The following is a 19,863-nucleotide window of genomic DNA, read 5'->3' as shown; positions in this document are numbered from 1 at the left end:
TTTTTACCGTTTTGCAAAGCAGTGATCTGGCAGTTGCTGAGAAATGTTAAATAAAACATAGTATTTGTACAGAAAAGGTGTAATCTCGTGCTGACATTGTAGTGGAGGTGAAATTACAGTGGCATAAACCTGACTGGGTATGTCATTTATTGGTGCACCTGGAGGGTAGAAAAGCAAATGCTGGGTTGATAGCAGATCATTGTGAGCTCATTGACATGTTCAAAATCGCTCATTTCCACACAATTGTTATTTCTCTTCATTATAACTGTGTTTGTTAACCTGTTAACAAAGTATGAATACTGAATTAATGATAATCTTGACTCAGTTTATATGAAAGTCTGGTCAGTGACACGCGGGCGTTCCATTGTTAACCATCTTTTCAAAATCTACAATCTGAAAGGGATGTTTTCCACCAAGATGTTAATCTGATGTTATTATCATGGCCAAATAATTGAACTGTAAGAGCACTAGGCTATGATTTAAGAAACGGTACCTCGATGCTATTTTTTTGGTAAAATAGGAGGAATTGTTTTTTTTCCTCATACGAACAAATGTCTTTTTTAACAGAATACATTTTGAGAAATACATATTTTAAAAATTCAAAGTACGCTGGAAGGAAAAGAAGAGCCCCCCCCCCCCCCAAAAAAAAACATCCGCTTCGAGCGGAAATACGTAACACCGGAAGTCCTCATGATTGCGCGGTCTTTTGGGACAACACACTTCCCACAACACTGCAGAAATGGCGGGTACGTATTTGACAGCTTGGTTCTTTTGCCTCCGGTTCTAGCCAGCTTCCCTTTATACCCACCGGCGCGCAGACAGAAGCGTGGTCTACCCAACGTCTAACGTGGCGAGCGTGACGACAACTTTGCAGAACAGAATTCGCAACGCGGGCCTGCCTGCTGTGTTAGCTGCGTGCTATCAGACTGTCTATAACATGCTGTATGTTTAGCCGTACTGACTGTGTGGGCATGGCAGCTTTTTAAAAAAATCTTGTTTACATCCACGTGGAAAGTAACAGACACTTGTTATTATGCATGCAAGCCACCTTAACTCCGTACGAGATGTGAATGATCCTCTTTTAGCGAACATATTGTAGTGTTGTTTACTAGTGCTTGTTTTCATGACGTAGTCTTGCCAGGCTATATCCAATGCTGCAACATTCAAAAGATAAGCTCTGCTTTATTGCCTTAGATTTCCCTCCGAAAAACTCTTTGGCTAGACAGACTGATCTTAGTTTTGTGCACCATTAAGAGTGCCTACTATACATTGAAACGATTATCATCCTGTGGAAAGTGTATCCTTGAATAATAGCTAATGGAGTGTGTTCTCTCAGGAGCAAACAACATGGAAAAGAAACTGGCTGAATTTAAGTGTGACACCAATGAAGCTGTATGCTTAAAGCTAAGTATGTCCTTTTTTTGGGCTGTATTTTATGCATAATGTAAAATCAAATATTTCCCATCTTTTATTGAGCCAAGGCACCCATTTGCTTAAAAATCTCACCACACACCACCAAATAAGCACATCAAAGTAATAATGACATCATCTCAATTTACTCACAAATTGACTGATACATTAAATCTGTTTAGTTCAACACAACACTGAAATGCATGCAAGAAGCCATAACGTATTCTGTTATTTGTCAATTGTGTTTATTTGCTGTTGTTGTTGTTGTTTTTTAACTTTTAACCACTTAACCAAAAGCATACACTTTTTTTTTTTTTTAACTCAGTTCGCTTTCCAGAGGACGTTGATGATGATGGTACTACATTCCACCCGGAGTACAGCCACCAGATTTTTGGAGATGAGTAAGTATTTTCTTTCCATCATTATGGAGAGCACCGCTTCACTTAATTAACGTTCCCCACTTGCATATAAAAGCCTATATTGTCGTAAAGTTGGATTTATGTTGCAGACTAAATTCAGGCCCATAAGAACCGAACTGTTGCAAGAACCAATTGTTGCGTGCCAAGTAAAAATGTAAACGTGAAAACAAAAACTGATAGAATTGTTCCTTGTGGACCCAAGTAAGCCCACTGTTACCATCACTACCAGCCTATGGTCACATTGATTAGCTTTAAATCTGTGTTCCAAATTGTCAAAGATAATTATTCTGGCATTTAGCAAATAGAAATAATTTGGGTAATTTCATGTCAGACAGTGGGGAGGGGCATATATCTTTTTATGTTTTATATATAAATTAGTATTTGACAAAAAAAAAATGAAATGTTCTGAATTACAATTAATTTCTTCCCTTCCCCACAGTGAGGTGGCATTTGGATACAAAGGTCTTCAGATCCAGCTCTTTTACACAGCTGGAAGCCTGACCACTCTTTATAAAGTCAAGTATTCCTCCAAAGTCACAGACACATTTGACTGTGTGGAGGTAAGGTTTGCTTTTTTTCTTCCCCACATCCTTTTTTTCCTATTACCTCTCCTCAATGGAATTACGTTTTCTGAGTTTGGTCATGTGGTGTCCGCAAGCTGAGCCGTGATTGGTCATTACCTGATCCCTGAGTAACTGTGACGTCATTTTCAGTCGACAGCAAGTGGCAAAATGGGTGCCCGCTCAGATGGTGGATTTAGTTTAATTTATATTCCACAAACGCAATATTAATCAGAATGCCATGTTTAAACTAGTTACGTGTTTTGATGTATTTTTATGCTTTAGAAAACATTTATGTCTGAATTTTGGGGGGTGCTTGGAACGGATTAGGGCATTTACATGGAAAACGCGTCTCTACTTTTTTAACTACTACTTAATTTTTCTAGTTAAGAAATTTCTTCCCATACCAACTACGAAGTATAAAAGGTTGTTAAATGTTGATGATTTGAGCGTATGTGAAGGACTCATATTAAAAAAAAAAAAAGTCAATGCTTCCATCTGATAAGGATGAGAAGTGAGACAGTTGACTGTCAATGTTTTTATTGGAAGTGGAGAGCCATTTTCTGTATTTTTTGGAGCCAACTTGGAAGCCACAGATGATGTTCAAGATGAAGAATGATGGCTGCCTGACTGCCAGCGTGTGCTCAGCGTTGACCCTGACGGCACTCTGAGCGTCAAGGGTTTGAGTGCAGCTGGTGTCAGGGTGGAGAACGAGGGGAGTAACTTTGGCTACGTCTGAAGAGTGTTTGTCTCCCCGTCCGAGTGCATGTGGACAGTCAGGCCGCGGTGCAGGTGGTGAGAAAAAGGACTTAGAATTTAAGCAGCTGCTACATAGTCTCTTAGCCGTTTTTTTTTCCTGGACAATAACTAATTCAGACTAATGGCAATTTTCAGCATTTCCGTCATCGACCTCTGTGAGCGTGTTTGTTTTGACTCAAAAAGATGATGGAAGGCTTTTGCTTCAAAAACGCTAGATAATACCAACACGACAAATTCGATTTATTTATTCCCCCTTTGTCCTGATTGTTTTGCAATCAAATATATAGAACAATGTTCCGAAGGTACATTGTTAAGTTACATTCAGGAAACACGAAGGCATCTATTCTGAAAGGCTGCGCAATTTGGCGTCTAGTATGTCAAAGAGTGTCTCGAACAAAAAGGCTTGTTTGTCGAAGGCCTTTTTTTTTTTTTTTTTTAAAGCATGCTCCTTGTTTCTTCCAAACGCGGCCGAACAATCGCAGCACTGGAGAGGCATTCAGCTGCAGGTGCATTACCTCCAGTTTGATATTAGCTGATGTCTGAAAGGGGGAGAATCGGCAGTATTTTGTATTAGCCTTTTGTCGTACATTTTGCCCCGACCTTCTTCATTTCCCTGTTTTGAATGCCGAGCAGCGAGGGTCTCTGTGGCGACATAATGCCCATCACACATGCAAATGGTGTGAAGGGCCGCTTAGTAAAGTGTTCTCACGTCAATCCTTGTGGAAATGGATACAATGCAAACATTACAGCTGAACTAACCACGCGTTGCGCTGAGGGAAAAAGTCCGAGGGGTAGCGCCCCTTTGTCTCCGAGGCCCTTTGAAAAATGCGGGGCCCAATTCATTTGATTGGGTTCACTTGGCAGGATTAGAGGAGAGGGCCTCTATTATGAATTGCCAAAGGTTTATGAAGTTGAGATCAATTCATCAGGTTTAATTTCCCGGTGAGTGGCAGAAATGCGTTATTGTGGCAACTTCATCACATATTCATGGTTTAACTTGAAGAGTAAATGTACCGATTTAAGTGGTCTTTTCACTGGGAGGGGTGAGGAGGGGCTGCCCAGGCCCCTCTGCTCAGCTGACAGTTTTAATTGCCTAATGGTTTTCTTTTCATTGGCGCACACTCGGGGGATTTGTTTTCTTTTTACAACCTATTTTGGTACATTTCTTGCAGCCTTGCCTTGTCTGAAAAGAGAAATGTTTCGTTTCAGTCACCTGGAATACAGCCTTGAGATAGGAGTGATCCGACGTACTTTTTTTTTTTTTAAAGATACAAGATGTCGATCAAACAATGTGGATTTGCTTTGGCTTGCGAGTGCAAAATGACTGACGTATGACGGCAGATGACTCAACTCAGTTCACAACAAGCAAAAGTATTGCAGATTAAATTAGTAAACATTCTTCGAAAAAAAGGCTCAAAAGTGCTTCTTGCCAGCCTGATCTGAAAATGTCAAAGTAAATATAAAACAAAGAGAAGTACACCGAGTTTTTATTTATCAAAACAACCACGTAGCCTCTCCTACATCAATGCTAGCATACAATGGTAAATGACATACGCACACGCGCTAACAATTAGCATCAGTGTGGTGCCGTTGTTAGCCTTCAAGCCAGGGCTCATTCAGAGCTACTTTTCGGGGTACAGATTAATGTGACCAGCTAACAGTTTGATACACACTTCTGAAATAACAAATTAGCTCAAATAACGTTGAAGAATGTTCATTATTTATTGAAAATTAATGTGAAGACACTGAGCATGTTCATGATTTCTCACAATAATGAGGGACCAGATAAATATAAATATGCAAGATTTTTTTTTCTTCTCTAAGCCTCTGCCAGGGTTCTAAGTTTTTGAATGTTCACTCCCACAACATTCTTAGAAATTTACAATGTCCCATCACCGGTAAGCTATTTTATTATATTTTGTTAGAACAGCCACCACATTGGTGACGCCACAGAAAGTGCAGTACAATGTATACCCGTCTTGCCTCCAGTTGGCTGAGGCGCTCATGCCAGAAAACGGCACCATGTCGCATTGAAGGGAAAAGTTACGAGCAGGCTCAAGGAACTGATTAAACTCGCACCTCAAGGCGCTACTGGGTTTGAACGCGCGTGTATTCCTTTCCCAGTCCTTCATCACCGGAATGATCTGAATTCCCCTTACAGCCCGACAATATCGATGGAAAGATCCGTGAAATTGTTCCCGCCGGCTTCATCTGCAACACTGATGACTTCATCACGCTGCTGGAGAAGGAAGCGAATTTCAGGCCCTTCGGCACTTTGTTGCACGTGTACACGGTCCACAACGACGAAGCTGGAGAGCTCACGTATCAGATTCACAAGGTGTGAACGGCTCATCTTTTGCCCCGTGCATTTTTTTTGAAAGCCGCTTGAAATATTTCAGCTTGTAACATTTTCTTTTCCCATCATATTCGCCGCAGGCCGACTTGAGCTGCTCAGGATTCCGAGAGTACCACGAGCGCCTGCAGACCTTCCTCATGTGGTTCATAGAGACCGCCAGTTTCATTGACCCCGATGACGATCGTTGGGACTTCTTTCTTGTGTGCGTGATCTCTTTAATTGACACCCCCGCCCCCATGTGCCCCCCCCCTCTACCCTAAACTATCCCAAAGCCTATATTGTGTCATTGAAAGACAAAGCCCCTTTTTGAGTCGCTTTTGGCCAATTACCCGGCCGATTTGATTATATTCCCCTCGGTAGGAGAATTCTTGATCAGGCAAGAACTTCTTTTGTGCCAAAAAGCCCTTTTGAGGTTTTTTTCTTTGGGGGGGGCACGAACAGAATTGAATGCTGTTGTCTTTTGAAACATTGAACAGTATGTTAACAGTAAAAAGAGCCTCTGCCAGTGTTTCCTTTACCTTGGCACCTATTAAAAGTGACAATGGGCAAAATGGACTGAAGTGATTTTTGAGGAGCTCAATCCCTCTTTCAGGCCTTTCTCTTCCCCTAAGTTGCAGTACTCCAATTAAGTGCATAATGTATTCAGGTTGCAGCAGGTGTACCGATCTGGCCTGGCTGCTCTAACTTGGTGCCGTCGTGCGTGAGGTGGGGAGGGGTGTAAAATGGACACTGCATGAAAGTGCGCTTGTAATTGACCTGTTTGCCTTTGTGTTTTATGTGCAGATTTGAAAAGTACAATAAAGACGGGGAGACCCTCTACGCAACCATTGGCTACATGACAGTTTATAATTACTACGCGTATCCAGACAAAACCCGGCCACGTGTAAGGTAATTGCTGGGGCAGCACGGGCTATCCCATTCTTTTGTGTGTTAAAGGGAAGAGGGAAATTGCACATTTCTTTATCCTCTTCCCAAAGAAGGGCCCAAATTACTGGCCGAGATCACCAATCATTGGTTTCATCATGAAACCGGGGGTGATTTGTGTCTGAAAACAACTTTATAAATAAGCATCTGATGTGACTGAATTAATTGTGCTGATGGTTCAAAGAGACTCATCACTTTCTGTTCCTGTTGTGCTGCTGCTTGGATATTAAAAAAAACATGTTTTAAGTATTTTATAAATCAACACTAATTTTTTTTTCCTCTTTTTTTTTTTTGTGTTCATTCGCTAAACAGTCAAATGCTGATACTGCCTCCGTTCCAAGGAGAAGGTCATGGAGCGCAATTGTTGGAGGCAGTGCACAGATTTTATTCTAGCGTTCCAAAAGTGCAAGACATCACAGGTGAGCCATTTTAAATAAACACCAGCTATAGCGTTAAGTTGCCTTAAGAAGCAACTCGTCATAGTATGACGCACCATTGCAAACGACACCCACAAAAACAAGCCCATTTTTTTGTACCGCTCTTGTTCATGATCATTGGCCCAAAACAAAGTTTATCCGTTTGCATCGGAAATATCTTTGTACTGTATTCACTTAGGTATAGGTTGAACAAGATTTGCAAAGCATTATATTCTGTTTTTATTGATGTTTAACACAACGTCCCAACTTCATCGGAATGGCCTTTGTGCTTGGAGCGAAAAGGAATGCGCGGTTCAGTCACAAATGCTGAAATTGATTTGTCAGTGCTGTGACTGGATCATGCAGGGAAAGTTGATTTGGTGAACTGGCATGAAGACTAGCCTGCTGAGGCTTTATTGAGATTTACTCAATCTAAGTTGTTGACATGGCTGTGCTGAGACCGGGGATGAATACTAAAGAGGCATCCGAGACTGGAATTTGGAATGTAGCAAAAGAAAATGCTTTACAACCCCAGCAGAGAGATTGCTATCATTCTTACCTGACTGCCATCTATTGCGTTTTCAGCTGAAGACCCTTCTGAGAGCTACGTGAAGCTGAGGGACTACGTGCTGGTCAAGCTTTGTCAGGGCCTGCCGTCCTTTGCGGAGGACAAACTGCACCGGGGCCTGTCAGCCGAAATGGTTGAAGAGGCACAAATGAAACTGAAAATCAACAAGGTACTCTCTCAATACTTGCCTGGTCGTCTCCTCACCGTGATGAATGTCGGAAAATGGCACCAGCAAAATATTGAATGACCAATTCGTGGATGCTTCGGACATTTTCTCAGCCTTTTTGCAACCATAAGCATCAGGGTGGGAGAAAATATTTACCCCAAGCCTCACTATTCCTTACTTATTACTTCATCTGAAATTGTAAATATGGTTAAGTATTGTTGTCTAAAACACAATTAAGTGTCCACGATATACTGTATTTTTGTCTTAACCGCTGCTGGCCGCCTGGAATGCGAATCCATCTCCTGCCTGAAACCCGTAAATGAATTTTTTGTTTGCGTGAATCCTCCTGTGCGCGTCATGAAACGGCAATTCATATTTTCAGTTGCCACAAAACCAGGAGCCGAGACTCGCCACTTGTGAAAGTAAGTCAGCTTTGAGTAAAACCCCATCGGTTTAAATCAATGTTACCTCTACAGAAACATGCAAGAAGAGTGTACGAGATCCTGCGCCTGAGAGTGACGGACATGAGCGATGAAGAGAAATCAAGGGCGTACCGCTTGGCAGTGAAGAAGAGGCTGTTCGGACCTTACAGGGTGAGTCGTCAAATTTTTTTTTCTCTCGCTCTCTGTGATGGGTTAAGATGAGAAAATACTGCACAGGAATAATCAGTGGAAATGTTTGAAGCACTTTGTCAAGAAAAAGTTACTATTTAGATGAGTGTAGCTCTGTGTCATGGCATGTTTCCATCGTCATCAGGGGCACCTGCAATTTGATGTTAATTGTTTTAAGTATTTTTTAGGGGGGGGGGGGGCCTACTCAAATTTTATGTGGCAATCTTTCCGTACAATGAGATGCACGTTATGAAATCATGGAATAGAGCCCCGTGTCCTAACATAACTCGTACATTCTGTTTCCCCGTGACGGGGAACTTTCTGTCGGAGTTGTTTTGCATAGCAACCATCAGGCATTCTGTTCGGCGGCGAAACCCCGCCTCCAAAGAGGCAGAGTAGGACATGGAAAAAAGGTCCCACGGGGTAAATTGACAAGAAGAGATCTGTTCGCCAGATGCTGCCAGTTTTTTTTTTTCTTTCTTTTCTTTTTCCTTCCCTGAGGAGTTTTAACATGTAATTAGCTGAATGTTGGATGCTGCCCCTTTGTAAATGTGAGCGAATAATACCTCTGCCCTAAGAGAGCTTTTTTAAAAAAAAATATATTTTTTAACATGCCTCGACCTTGTCTGATTGTGTGGAATGTGGAATTTCATTGTCATCGCTTTTTCCAAATGCCGTTCATCAGTAGCTGATGTTAGTGTGCATCACATTACCCGGGTTGGACAATCTGCATTAAAAAAGAAATTGATTATTTTATTGTCTAAGGACACTGTGGTCTAAACTCACTGTTATGGATCAGAGGTCAGGGTCCTGGTCCAACATGTAGTTACTTGTGTAAGCTTGAAATCGGAAACAATGAGGGAGATTCACGCCTGTTTCAATGAAGTACATTCTGCGCACGTTACACATCAACATGACTGCAGAAGTAGAGGATGAGGGACCTTGATTGGCCTCCCTGCAGTCCCCGCCCTGTCTCCACTAGAGAAGGGTGCATTTCTAAATTCCATGATGTGACAAGAAGACAACTTGTGTGCGCCTCAAGAATCCTGTGAAGGAAGAACGACAGATAATTACATCTATAAATGCTTCGCCCGTGCATCCTCAGGCAGTAGTCATCTGAAGTTTTGAGAAAAGAAGCGGCATCTTTACCCTCTGGTAAACGCTTTTTTTTCCCCCCTTAATTTTACAAATTTAAAATCATGCCACACTTGTGATCATTTTCCTAAATGACCGTTTCCACCGTCCCTGACGTGGCCTCCGGTTTGCTTCTTTTGAACAGAAGAATCAGCGGGAGCTAACGAAGATGACAAAGTGCCTGCGGCTCGAGGAGGTGGTGTCCCAATTGGGTCAGATGGACACTCAGATGCAACACGAGGAGCTGGAGAAGAGCTACCAGGTGGTTTTGCAAGACTACCGAAGAATCATCGAGAGGCTGGCGTCGCAGGCCTGATTAGGAGAGACCACTTGCCAGGAGCCCACCCTCTCAACTGCGTGGTCTGTGTGTCGTGAACTCTCACCGCAACCAAGAAGAGACACTCGTGAAGACGTACAATCCAATCACCGTTCTAATTGCAGAGTGTTTTTACAGTTAGCTGAGCTGTGGGTTGCAGCGGAGAGCAGCCATTTTGTCTCCCAGCTTGTGTTGGTACACTGGAGGAGTAGTGCAGCTTTGGTGGGGCTTTGCCCCACATTTGCAGGACCAGTCATGTTTGTAGATCTCTCCCTGGAACATTTGCCCATTGTCCCACCGTTTTTGCAGCACTTCAAATAAAAAAAAATGGTATTTGTAGTTGCCTCGTATTACACGTTTCTTCACTGATGCAGAGATGGCAGCAGCAAGCTCAGCTCACTTCACAAGAAGCTGCTATTTGCCGCATTGTGAAATATTCGTAATTAAAAAAAAACAAACAAAAAAAACTGTAAAGCTTTCTATTGGCACTCCCTGTTGTCATTTGCCGTCAAACTAAACATAAAACAAAGAGAATAATATGTCGTTTTTAACAACCGCATCGCTTTAAAATATGCTAGCTCGTTGCAAACGGATGTTGGACAATCTTAAAAAAGATAAGCATACTAAACCTTAATGCACGGAAAATTCTTATGGACTGCTCCACTTGCCCGCGTTCTGATCACCGCATTTTCCAGCATGCTTTTTAAACACACAGTGTACCTGCTCGAAATGTCACTTTGTTCACTCAACCTCTTCTGGCTAATGCAACTTGTAATTGCCACTGCTCTGGAGTGCCTCGATGCGCTTAATGATTATTATGGTGTTCAATTGAAAACCTTTGCATCCCTGTAACAATCCAGCTTGCAGAGATCACAGGTAAATACCCATCATACTTTATGATACTTTAGTACATTGTCGCTAAATAAGGATCGCTAGGTCAATTCTATCCTTCCACTTGTCATAAGACAAAACCTGGGAAGCTTGATTGAACCCACTCGTGCGCACAAGAGACCTCATCTCGCTAGTTCCCCAGCCGTGTGTGTGACCGCTATAGGCTCGGCGCTGCTGACAGAACTGCTGCCACGATGCGGCAGGACCTGGTAGACTTCTGAATTCAGTCCAAAGTTACCACTCCCCCCGCCTAGATGGAAAGCTGGAAAGATTTTTTGCAACACGAAAAAAAACATCCATTGAAACTTTTTGACTTTGAAAAATGGAGCATAATATCCAGTATGTCAATTTCCTTTCTTGAGTCACCCCCCCCCCTCCCCCCAAAAAAAGAAGGCAGTGTGCCTCCTTGCGCAGACAAACGATTATCGCCAATACAGCAGTGGGTCCTCAATCGCTGAGCTTTTGTTCAGCGGGGACACAAGGCTGTCTATTATGTCGCATAAGTGCCGAGATGTGGGAGGCGGATTTGTGTTTGAAATTCCCACTTTCACTCGGTTATATTTCCGAAGACTCCACATGCAAAAAAATAAAAAAATGCTGACATCTGTCAATCGTGTTTCAGCATGTTTAATCATGCGAGCGATGTCTCTGATGCCGCCAGCGAGACTTAATATTGCCGGAATGGGAGCGAAAGTATTGAGCTAGACTGGAATATTTGGTTTCACCTGCGGTATTTTAGCCTTCTGGCGCCTCTGGCATCTCTGCACCGAGGCAGACGGTCGTCAGGACTTTGGACCGGAGCCCAGTTGCACTGACAGACCCGCTCAATCCGATACCTGCGTGGAGCAGCCGCATCTTAGCTGCCAGAGAGGGCACCCACCTCTATTCCCCTCTCGCGACGCTTCTCCGATCATGTTCCCTCTTCTTTTGTGCTCCTTAGGCGCATTCCCCCGTGGCTAGCGGGTGCACCGACCCGGTCCTTTTTTCACTGCTAAACGGCCCCTCTTTAAGATAGCGTTTGATGCTCTGACAAGCAGACCCAAAAACGACGCAAAGGAAGCCCAAGTTTGACATTCTTTTAATTGTGCGTCAGACAGTGAAGATTGAGCTTCTGGGCCTGCTTTCAAATGGGCCGCTGATAAGGTTGTTTGTGAAGTCAAGGATGCGAGGGTGAAAAATGAAGAGCGTCCAGTTAAGCGGCAGGCTGTGTGCTCGGCAAGAGACGGACAAGAAGGATTTCAAAATAAATTACAGATGTCGCGGAGAAGAGAAGTCCGGGGGATTTCAGTTCTTACTTAACTACATCTCTTGACTGAGATTTGAGCTGTTTGGTCATTTCACATTGAGCACAATTTTAAAATGTGAATATTTTTCATGTTGAATACTGTATGGTCGTCTCTACTATCCTGTCCTGGACACGGGTCAACCTTCAATTTTGTCACCATAGGACGTAATGGAAATACAAAAGTGTCACAAATGTAGTTCTCAGTTTTGATTGAAGGGAAGTTGCAGTAAAACAGGCCAAAATCCAGCGGTCAGGGTTTGGAGCACGTTCAGAGACTATTTGCGAATTACAGTAGGTTTTGCCCAACTAAATGTGAGAATGTACAAATAAGTCTGAAATTTAGGTAGACAGCGGAAGGCTCTGGATGGAAGACAAGGTGCCACAAAGTCAGCACGGTCATTCAGTTCAGTCATGTAATATTTTATAAGTGCAACGTTGCCTCGAACGGCATTTGTGCTTTATTCGGAGACTCGCAGCAGAGAAGCGATTTAACTGTGCACTTGGCTTCATGTTTTGAGCATCACATTAACGGTCTACTTGTCCTGCTGTTTTGGTAGCAACTGGCCTTTACTGTACTGTTGGGCCGGCCTGTGTATTAATCTCTTAAATGAGCCGTGCCATGTGATTCACTAGATGTGCTTTCCAATTAAAACCTGCCCCATTAGGGTGTAATTGGCGCTATCTGAGGCTGCGAGCGAGCCGAAGGGGAGCGCGGCGAGAAGCCAGTCTGATGCTATCAGGTCAGAGGAGACAGGAAACCTCTGTGTAATCTCGTCAGGTTGGAGATGGCGACTGCGATCGTGCACTGGGGCTGCTGACGTTTTCGGTACTGCAGGGGCTTTTTTTGTTTTGTTTTTTGTCCAGTGGGGGGGGGGGGGTGATCTGAAAGCATCTGTGGGCTCACTTTCTGTAAAAGAACCCATGGGACAGGGAGGGGTGGCCTCATAGAATAACACCGCAAATGGCAACAGGTTGCTTCTTAAACAGATTTCATAAGGAACGGCAATCCAAACAGAAGTTCTCACTCGTTGCTTGCGGAATGATCCTAGTTTGACGGGAATTCTAAGAAATGATAAAAATGTCATGTGGCTAGAGGGCAAACAAGCAGGAAACGTTATCCGTATTTTTTTTTTAAATATACACCAAGCCCCTAAAGTAAACAATGTGGAAGAGTGATTTCTTTCTACTCTTCTGACAGCATCCCTAAATAGGCTGTAAATGCTTTTTTAAACTACACCAGGACAGTAATGCATACAGTGTGTTTGCGGTGTGCAGATGTCCCGTTTGCTGGAACGAGGACTGCTCAGTAAACACTAACCACAAATCTGGAAACACGTACTTTTACAATACGTGTCACTCACTACGACAGCAACGCGCTTCCGGACCCGTCCGCGTGTGTGAGGCTCTCCCGCCGTTACTCTCCAGCTCACTGAGTAAATATGCACACGGACACACAATGACATTTCACAGATGCTTTGTGCTAATTAAGGTGAAGTATTCCCAGTTGTCCAGGCCGTTGACAAACTTTAAAGTGCATTGCTGGCAAAGCTACAGGACCTGATCAGGGTGGAGTCTTTATTCGGAATGCTTGAAGGGAATACGTTATTCGAGCAGTCTAAAACCTTTGGCATTGTCTTTATGAAACTAAATGAAGCATGTTTTCCCCTAGAAGTATTTTCATTATTGTTGGGCAATTATACTGTTGTGCAGTTTGAACACCGTGTTTAAATATCGATCCATAAACTGGCTGTTCCGCTGGTACTCACTCGGGTTGCAGGTGAGCCAGTCATACTAAAAAAATCAAATAAAATTAACTTGTGATTGCCTTTAAATGAATTGTACATGAAGGTTAAATGTTGTACCTAACAAAATGTTGGAAAACACACATCTTAAAGAGAAGCTGTAAATATTTTGAACTTCAAAGTTAAATACAACTGAACTATATTCAGGCTGTTTTCTTTCACAAACCACTAGAGGGCGTCATAGTGGTACTCGTACCACCCCAAGAAGCACTGAAATGCTTTCATTGATTAAAAATAGCTCAGATTTTTCAAGTAACCTCCCAAAATGCGGTTATACCTTCACTTGGGGGTTTAATTAATCCCGTGATCAGGCTCATAACTCAATTTACACGCATTTTAAGAGCGGAATATGAATATTAGCATGATTTCATCCTCAGATATATTGATAACCTGATAACGCGTTTCTTATTAGCTTTAGCTCCTTAATATGGATAGTTTTTACAAAATCCTTGTTGGATCAAAATCTCAACTTGATGCGCTGGGTGCAAACAACCCAACAATGGTTCGGCCCCTTTTGCACCCAGAACCGGTTTAGCCATTTCAACCAAATTGGGTTCCCTTAACCCAGCAGGTTTAAGAGTGGACATGCAAAGCCAGAGGTTGGTGGGGGCAACACTGTACTGTGATGGAATAGCACTTGTGTACGCACTCTCCTCTCCTCCCTAAAAATTGCAAAAGGAGAAACTGACCTTTGAGCTCTTTTCTACACTCCTTTAGTCCTCCTCACGCAGCTCTCCCAGGCTGCAGCAGGTCTCCCTGTCCCGGCTCCTGTCCAGGGTCTGTTGCTGTGATGTGGAGGGTCACGCTTGTGTCTGACCCCGGGGCCTTCATGCTTGATGTTGTTATTATTAGAGCACATTGGCCCCCGGGCAGCCGGTCCCCAAAAGCAGTGAAGACCCTGGAGAGGCTCTGGACCTAGAAAACAGCTGTGCGGGTTAGAGGCTGCAGGGGCCCCTTTGCACCCTGGCCCCCAACTCAATGGTCCCCTGAGAGCACCTCTGCACCGGCCAGCCGGGAGGTGCCTAATGTGCGTGTGTTTGAAATATAAAATGCACTCACCTGGACTGTCGCATGGTTCAATCAGAACGGTTGGAAGAGAAAACGCAGAAGTGTGAAATATACTTCAAAATTAGTATCGAGCATTTTATTGTATTTTTTATTCAAATGTGGCCACTTGTCAAATTTTCTGTGGAAATTAAAATCAAGATGTGTGTCTTGCTAATTAATGTAAGGCAGCAGGTGCTTCCGGTCCCCAAATAACGCGTGCCCATTCAAAAAGCGTTCTTAGATTGCAAATAAAGTCGTCGTGACTTCATTAGAGATATTAATGAGACTTTTTTTTTTTCCGGATTGTAGTTTGCAGCAGTGTACAACAATACTGCATCATACTGAGACCTCTTTCAAACCTTTTTGACTCATCCAACTACCCTAACAGGAGACACCATTTTCATTATTTTGCGGCACAGTCGTGTCCCGTGGCAAACCGCAACCTGATTTGATTGATACCAGTTAATGAATGTTATAATATGGTCAATAATGTGGTTGCAGTTAGCCATGGTGTCCAACTGCGTTACTCCGCGAGGTGTTCTTGAGATACGACGGAGGATTTTTAGGAGGCTTAAAAAGTCTTCCGTCTGTCTCTATCGTCTTGAATCTACCTATCGTTGGCATTTCCATCATGGTGGGTTGGGTTGGGGGGGGGGGGTCGTCTAACTGTGTAAATAGGGCTGAAAATTGCATGTGGCCTTTGACTGTCTCTATAATTGCGAGCCTCTTGCAGTATTTTGCTTGGCAGCCTGTGAGAGGTTAACCCCTGAGGGTTAGAGGCCTGGGGCTCTCCGTCTGACTGGCAGAGGGCTCCTCAAAGACTCACTTGTTCACCTCCCAGCCTGGGCAACGCTAAGCCTTCGCTGATTATCTTCTTGATGAGAGCGAGACGCAAGCCGCGGTGTTCAGATGTGCTCTTAACGGGCCCGGGCACCTGGGCGGTCGGTACGGCGTGTACGGCTTCGTCACCTCTGCCGGAAAAGATAAGATAAGAAAACCTTTTTTTGTCTCGCAATGGAGAAATTCGCAATTTACAGCAGCAAAATTCGGAGGGTAGAAAGAAAAAAAAACGCACATGCGCAAGTTCGAGCCATACTCTGATCGCAACTCCTTGGCCACACAATTAGGTACACTCGCAGAATCCGATGAGCTGTATTCATTTAACAATCGGCGAGACGTGACTGTAATTGGCAGCACGTTCTGCGCAGGTTCAGACCAAGAACTTTCCAAAAAAAAATAAAGTCATTCGTGTAGCTAAAATGAATCGAAATAAAACCGTTTGAATTTTCTAAAGAATTGAAAAAGTGTTGTAATCAGACACGGCCCCGAACCATCCCTCCATCATGTCTCTGACTGTGCAGCACTGATTAAGACCTGATTTAGTGGGCCTCAGCTCCCTGAGCTACAGGAAACCTTGTGGGGGATACAGTGCTCTATACATACACTAGAAATGTTCGCCAGGGCTTTATTTAACTCCCACTGATTTATTATTGACCTGTGGATACTCAAGCTGCCCCAATTTACGCAAAGGTCGCCAAAGTAAAGTAACACAAATTAACAGTTGCAGTAAAGTAACCCCGAGAGCTGCTTCTATTCTGTGCTGGCTTGGAAAATATGATCTTTGTCTTTATGTCAATTTTTAATCACAGCAAATATGACCCCCCCCCCCCCACCCCCCAAAAAAACCAACTTTTTTTTCCAGATATCTAATGAGATCCAAATTAGAACCGAAGTAAGGTTTTTTTTTTTTTAAATATTGTGTAATTAACAATTAAAGCTCATCTCATCTAAAATTTAATGCACGGGATGTTTAGTTTCTGACCTCGCATTTGCTCGAGTTACAGGTTGTCTTAACAAACCGAATGAGCAAAAGTTAAGTTATTAAGGGGGCTGTTTACAAGAGAGAAGGGGGCGAAAAAATCTTTTTGAACAAGTGGACTTTGTGACGTAAGAGACGAAGCAGCTTGCTTCAGACATGTCGACGATCGGCGGTCCCCGTCGAGAGCACTAAGCTCCACTGTTGTCGCCCGCTCTCACCGCGGATAACTGCCTCTCCAGTCCAGGTTCGTGGCCAGGCTCCCTGCAGCTGCTGTCTGCGAGGCTGATTAGTGTGTGGTGATGAGAGCATGAGGGCAGGGGAGCCCCCCGCCCCCCCAACACACACACACACACACGCACACACACTCCGAAAGGGTTAAGCAGTTGGTTAGGGGAGAGACCTGCTCTGTGTCCAAGATGTTGAGTGCTGTGGCACGATGGTGTGCTGTTACACTGCATGAGGCCTCGTCTCCACTTGATTGGGGCCTGTAAGATCACAGCCAGCCCTCCCCTTCCGAGCCGCCAACCCCCACCCCCACCCCCACCCCCTCCTCCTCCTCCAGCCCTTCTCCCTCTCTGCCAACCCCCATCCTCCCCGAGGGTTTCTTTTGCCACATCCTCCCTGCTGATTATCACCGCCACCAGAGCTGACTTTTCCACTCCAGCTGCTGTCCACACTTTAGCTCTGGGGCTAATTTCTACAATGCTGCATGGCGGGAGCAAAGTTTCTCACAGGGTCCGTACAAGCGTGCTGCTGCACAGCTGAACTCCTCTAAGGCTGTAAGCCGCTTGGCGCTCTGCACAATCCAGCACCCGCTTCCCAATACTTTGTTGCTATACTTTTGGAGGAGGCGATGTCATAAAAATTGGGTCAATATCATCCCAGCTGACCTCCGGAGGCGTTTCCCAACAGCAAAAAAATAAATAAATAATTCCTTTTGAGGTTGAGTCTGTATAACATTTATGACCCCTGGGTTGGTAAAAGAGTCACCAGAGAGTCAGCCCGTCTTTCCTTCACATACCACACACGTAACTTCTTTTTTTTTTTTTTTTTTTTAAATGTGAGTGCGTCGACACATGAAATAATGAATCGGTCTCAGTATAGATTGAACTCGCCAAAAATCATAAATCTGTATCAATCGCTACGATGTTGCTGCGGATTTGTGGTTTCCTTAATTTTTATCAACTTGAATCAGGGGCATGCAGAGGGCCAAATAAACAAGATGGCGGATATCCACCGACAAAATGAGTTTCCCTCCACAAGGTGTTGGGGCTCTCCGATAAGAACTCCGATCATCTGGGAGGGGCTCCAAATCATGCCAATGACTTGCTGCGGCAACCTCTGACTGGACACCTCAAAGGTCACAACAACAACATAAGTACAATTCAGGATCTTTATTTTATTCAATTAAATACAGAAGCTGAATCAGTACTACTACCTTTTTATGAAAGTTTTTTTTTTTAAACCAAAATATCTGCACTTCTGCCAACTAGCACCAGCGGTTCTGCTCCCCACAAAATGACTTTCAATCAGACTCCCTAGCGACACATGTAAACAATATCCAGAGCTGCAAGTGCTAAAACCGAGAACAAGGGTCGCAATCTCGCCAACACGGTGGAGCAGACCGACACGTGTTGCTCTTTGCAGGTGTTTCCTCTGAGCAACAGCAAATGCGTTGGCCGCCCCAAATGGTGACTCGATGAGGAACGCGTCCTTCTGTCACGCAAGAGAGACAAGAAGGGCACCCCCCCCATGTTAAAAAGGGTCATATTGTTGATCAGATTTTTATCTACACTTTTTTCTTTTTTTTAAATCCTGCAGTCTTGCTGCGCTCAGACTGTGATGACAGCCATCGCGTCTTAAAAGTTTCTTCTTCGGCACAGACTCGCGTTCGGATCTGTTGTGCATGTGTTTAACAACTTTAAATCCCGTGCGAGGCCCCGCTGCTGCTGCACACTCTGAGTCAGGTGGTAACAATTGATTTAATCACTTTTTTTTTTTTTTTTGCCCCCCCTACAAGAATTCAATTATGGCATTAGGAGCAGTCGTTGAATTTGTAGCTTCCTTCACACCAGGTGGTGTAAATTGCTGTTCTGAATATCTGTGACCTCAATCCGGGGAGTTAAACTCCTTCTTTTGTGATTGCCGATTTGCCAGGATAGGCCTTATTTCACCGGATTAGAATGTATGAGCTCAATTTCAGCTCTGAATACTGATGAAGTTTTGGGGTTGCTAAATTTCCTAGGGTCTTGGGAAACAACTATTTTGCCTTCTTTGGCGAGTGTTTATTGAAACAAGGTTACAGTGCTACTGTGCGAATGTTTTTTTGTTTTTTGTTTTTCCACGACCTTGTCCAGCTCTCTGTTAGTTGCCAATTTTTTGAGACAGAATGAGACATTGGTGCCATCGTGTCTCAAACATTGGAAGTAAATTGCAGATCCTGGACAAACTAACAGGTTCTTGCTCGGTCCACGTGTGACCTCATCTCCAAAGTTTTCGGTGTTCCATTTGAACATGAACTTGATTTCGATTTCATTTAGGCCGTTTCTTGGAAATTCCCACTTTTTAATCACACCAAATAATTTTAGACGGCCCTACTCGGTCTTCCTGTTACTCAGATGCTATCAACCGGGATTTAAATACGGCTACTTGTGTGGCTGTGTCTCACGTGCGGGCTTTGAACCACTTTAAAGAACTGTGAGGAATAATTGTTTGTTTGTGTTATGTTACTGTTTATGTTAGAGTTAAGACAAAATAAAGTCGTCCATCTGAGCTTTAAGATCTGTTATAGCATCCAAATGCTTTTGAAGATGTGATTCGGAAGGTACAGTGAAGCCTCATTTATTGCCGGGATCCGTTCCGGACACCGCCTGCGAAAATCCGTGATATACAGAGACAGTAGAAACAAAAAAAACAAACAAAATAAAACGTTTTTTGGATTTATAGTACTGCCCCTCCCATTCACTTTCAACACATTTAATCTTAATCGAACATAAACATTAAGACAAACGTTTTATTGCATTCTTTAGCAGCAGCAGAAATGTCCCATAACATCACTCTGAGGAAAAGAAGACTCTCAAAGTGTTAAACAGCAAATTGTTCAAGGAGATCATACAGTATCTTTTTAACCTCAGGAAAATTCTGCGATCGTAATGCTAAATGCCATAGATGGGCTAACGGAAATAATCTTAGCTTTTGCGGTGATTATAAACCTTAAAAACAACAGCTATTATTTCTATGACAGCGATTCGCTGTTTGTCGCCCCAAACAAAATACAAGTCCATGCGATAAATATATTCCAAGATGTCCCCGACATGACCACTGGACAAGTGCATACACATGCAGACAGTTCAAGTGCATATATGATTCATTCAGCCAGC

General features: G+C 43.5%; 1 protein-coding gene across 2 annotated transcripts; it reads left to right on the top strand.

The window, feature by feature from the left end:
- The first annotated feature begins 649 nt into the window (after positions 1–649).
- hat1 (histone acetyltransferase 1) lies at positions 650–9,978 on the top strand. 2 transcript variants are annotated; one of them, XM_086124147.1, is made up of 11 exons: positions 650–746; positions 1,337–1,408; positions 1,736–1,811; positions 2,269–2,389; positions 5,310–5,486; positions 5,585–5,706; positions 6,288–6,392; positions 6,741–6,847; positions 7,430–7,581; positions 8,055–8,171; positions 9,469–9,978. In XM_086124147.1, exons 1-11 carry the CDS (start codon positions 740–742, stop codon positions 9,637–9,639), a joined length of 1,227 nt encoding a protein of 408 aa, XP_085980273.1. In that variant the 5' UTR covers positions 650–739; the 3' UTR covers positions 9,640–9,978. The 2 variants fall into 2 exon arrangements, with proteins under 2 accessions (XP_085980273.1, XP_085980272.1); XM_086124146.1 differs by lacking the exon at positions 650–746 and having other exon boundaries at positions 1,303–1,408.
- Positions 9,979–19,863: the final 9,885 nt, after the last annotated feature.

The sequence above is a fragment of the Hippocampus guttulatus genome, chromosome 11, assembly GCF_054856545.1.
Source record: "Hippocampus guttulatus isolate MCC_2025c chromosome 11, RoL_Hgut_1.0, whole genome shotgun sequence".
Taxonomy (NCBI): Eukaryota; Metazoa; Chordata; class Actinopteri; order Syngnathiformes; family Syngnathidae; genus Hippocampus; species Hippocampus guttulatus.
Note: the sequence above shows the minus strand (reverse complement) of the source record. Positions and strands in the feature narration are given on the sequence as shown.